We start from the raw sequence: 2,612 nt of genomic DNA, 5'->3' as shown, positions 1-2,612 counted from the left end.
ATTTGCAAAAAAGAGATGGTCCCTGAGAGTAAGACTCCCAATCCATAGTTCTATTGCTGTTATTTAGGGAATGCATTTCTCCAAACAATTGTTATAGGCCTTTATGTGCTTCTAGAAAGATTGTGGATCCCTCCTATTGAAAGATTTATTTTTGAAACAGTAGTAAGAAAACACTAGAACAGGTCAAAGAGTGAAATGAATCTGTATATCTTTCTCCCATTTATGGGGCAAGACCAAGCTGGCTGGCATAGCCCAGTGACCAATGACATTTCAGCAAAGAGGAATGACTGTTTATTATGTTTGTTGATGTCAGTTTTGCTGCAAAGGGGATAACTAACCGCTCTGGGTGTGAGCAGACGGCCATGGAGACGGAGGACCCCAACCAGACTGTGGTGAGCCACTTCTTCCTGGAGGGGCTGATGTACACAGCTGAACAACCTAGCCTCTTCTTCCTCCTCTTCCTCCTCACCTACAGCATCACCTTGACTGGGAATCTCCTCATCCTCCTGACTGTGGGCTCTGATCCTCACCTCTGCTCCCCTATGTACCACTTCCTGGGGCACCTCTCCTTCCTGGATGCCTGTTTGTCTACAGTGACGGTGCCCAAGGTCATGGCAGGCCTCCTGACCGTGGATGGGAAGGTGATCTCCTTGGAGGGCTGTGCTCTACAGCTTTACTGCTTCCATCTCCTGGCCAGCACTGAGTGCTTCCTATACACGGTCATGGCCTACGACCGCTACCTAGCTATCTGCCAACCCCTGCGCTACCCAGTGGCCATGAACAGCCGGATGTGTGCGGGGCTGGCTGGCACCACCTGGGCCGTAGGTGCTGTGCATTCGGCGATCCACACCTCCCTCACCTTCCACCTGCCCTACTGCGGTCCTCACCACATTGCCTACTTCTTCTGCGACATCCCCCCGGTGCTGAAGCTGGCCTGCGCCGACACCTCCGTTAATGAGCTTGTCATGCTTGCCAACATTGGCGTCGTGGCCGCAGGTTGCTTGATCCTCATCGTCGTATCCTATGTCTTCATCGTGGCGGCGGTGCTGCGGATCCGCACCGCCCGGGGCCGGCGGAGGGCCTTCTCCACCTGCACCTCTCACCTCACCGTGGTGCTGCTGTACTACGTGCCACCTGTCTGCATCTACCTGCAGCCTCGCTCCGGGGGGGCAGGAGCGGGGGTCCCTGCGGTCTTCTACACAATCGTCACTCCCATGCTCAACCCTTTCATCTACACTCTGCGCAACAAGGAGGTCAAGCGGGCTCTGCAAAGACTTTTGAGCCGAGGCCCGCGGGAGTCCCCGGCAGGCAGCCCGCCCCCCTGACCTGCGCTGGGACTCTTGATTTGCCTGCCAAGAAAGCAACCGGTCCCACAGCAAAATGGGGAGAGGGAAATCATTCCAGTGGGAGTCATTGCAACCGAGCTTCAGCTCAGCCAACAACTCTTCCCCTTCCCTTTGGCCAAGTGGCATTTCTCAAGGTCTCAGTCACAAACTCATCTATCAAATGGAAACACTGCTTTGGTGACTTCAAAGAGTAGCTTCAAGATCTAAGTTCTATGGCTCAGAGGTATGTGAAGTGCTGTTCATACCCTCGTTTGTTTTAGTAAATGATTTATTTTCATTTTATATGCAATAATCTGGTTAAGTATAAAGCACATGTTGAAGAATACCGATAAAAGAAATGTAATAAGCAAACAATAAATGAAACTTTACTTGTGTATCACCTAACTTAAGAGAGCAAATCACATTTTTAAGATGATAAAATACAACTACAAAGAGAAAAGTGACTTGCTCAGGGTCACTTAGAAAATGTCATTATCTTTATTCTTGCACTCAAGATGGAATATAATGAAGTAGTAGAAATAAGGTGGATTTTGAAGCCAGTTAGACCTATGTATATTCTAATCTTGACCCCACCAGTCAGTAGATGGAGACTCTTGTGCAAATTTTATAATACTTGGGGTCTCAATGTCTTCTATTAATAATAAGGTTAAAAATAACTACTTTGTAGGATTTTATGAGGGCTAAATGATATAATAATGTTAAATGCCTAGTGCAAAATAAATGTTCCTATTTCTTACCAAGCAGGCCAAGGATAGAGCTTATTATACAAGCTAAGATTCAAAGTATCTCTGAAGAATCGGCAGGGTTTTGACATCTTCGTTGAACACAGAGGAAGCAACCACAAAATATATCTATATTTCTGGACTCCAAGGTAACAGTAAGTCAAGGCTTTAGTTAGAGCACCTTTCCATATAAGTGAGTGGAGCCATGCCGTGTTCAAAAAAGTGTGTAAATGACCTGGAACTACTCTATGGACTGAAAAGGGCCTTGAATGTCAAACTAAAGAGTTTGGATTATACGCCAGTTCTTTATTTCTCCTGTTCTTCTATAGGAAGAAGAAGCAGTCACATTCTTAAATGCTAAAATGTGGGATAAGTGAGAAGAGAGAGGAAAAGAGACAAATGGTAGAATGACCCGTTAATAGCTCATTATAACATCCTAGACATGAGAGAAATGGTATTTAACTTGAGTGTTATCATTGGAGAAGAAGAGGCATTTTACAGAATGATGGTAGAGGTATTGTAAAGGGAACAAACTGAAAGGTGT

The 2,612-nt window shown here is 46.2% G+C and overlaps 1 protein-coding gene across 1 annotated transcript; it reads left to right on the top strand.

The window, feature by feature from the left end:
* Positions 1-296: 296 nt before the first annotated feature.
* Positions 297-1,325, top strand: OR10S1 (olfactory receptor family 10 subfamily S member 1). The gene has a single exon (XM_072813663.1). The coding sequence runs from the start codon at positions 297-299 to the stop codon at positions 1,323-1,325; it is 1,029 nt and encodes a 342-aa protein (XP_072669764.1).
* The last annotated feature ends 1,287 nt before the right edge of the window (positions 1,326-2,612 follow it).

Source organism: Canis lupus, chromosome 3 (genome assembly GCF_048164855.1).
Source record: "Canis lupus baileyi chromosome 3, mCanLup2.hap1, whole genome shotgun sequence".
Taxonomy (NCBI): Eukaryota; Metazoa; Chordata; class Mammalia; order Carnivora; family Canidae; genus Canis; species Canis lupus.
This window is presented reverse-complemented; position numbering and strand designations above follow the sequence as displayed.

Bases quoted from the DNA above. Each gene is read 5' to 3' on its own strand.
- OR10S1 (XM_072813663.1), top strand. From the start codon at position 297: ATGTTTGTTGATGTCAGTTTTGCTGCAAAGGGGATAACTAACCGCTCT.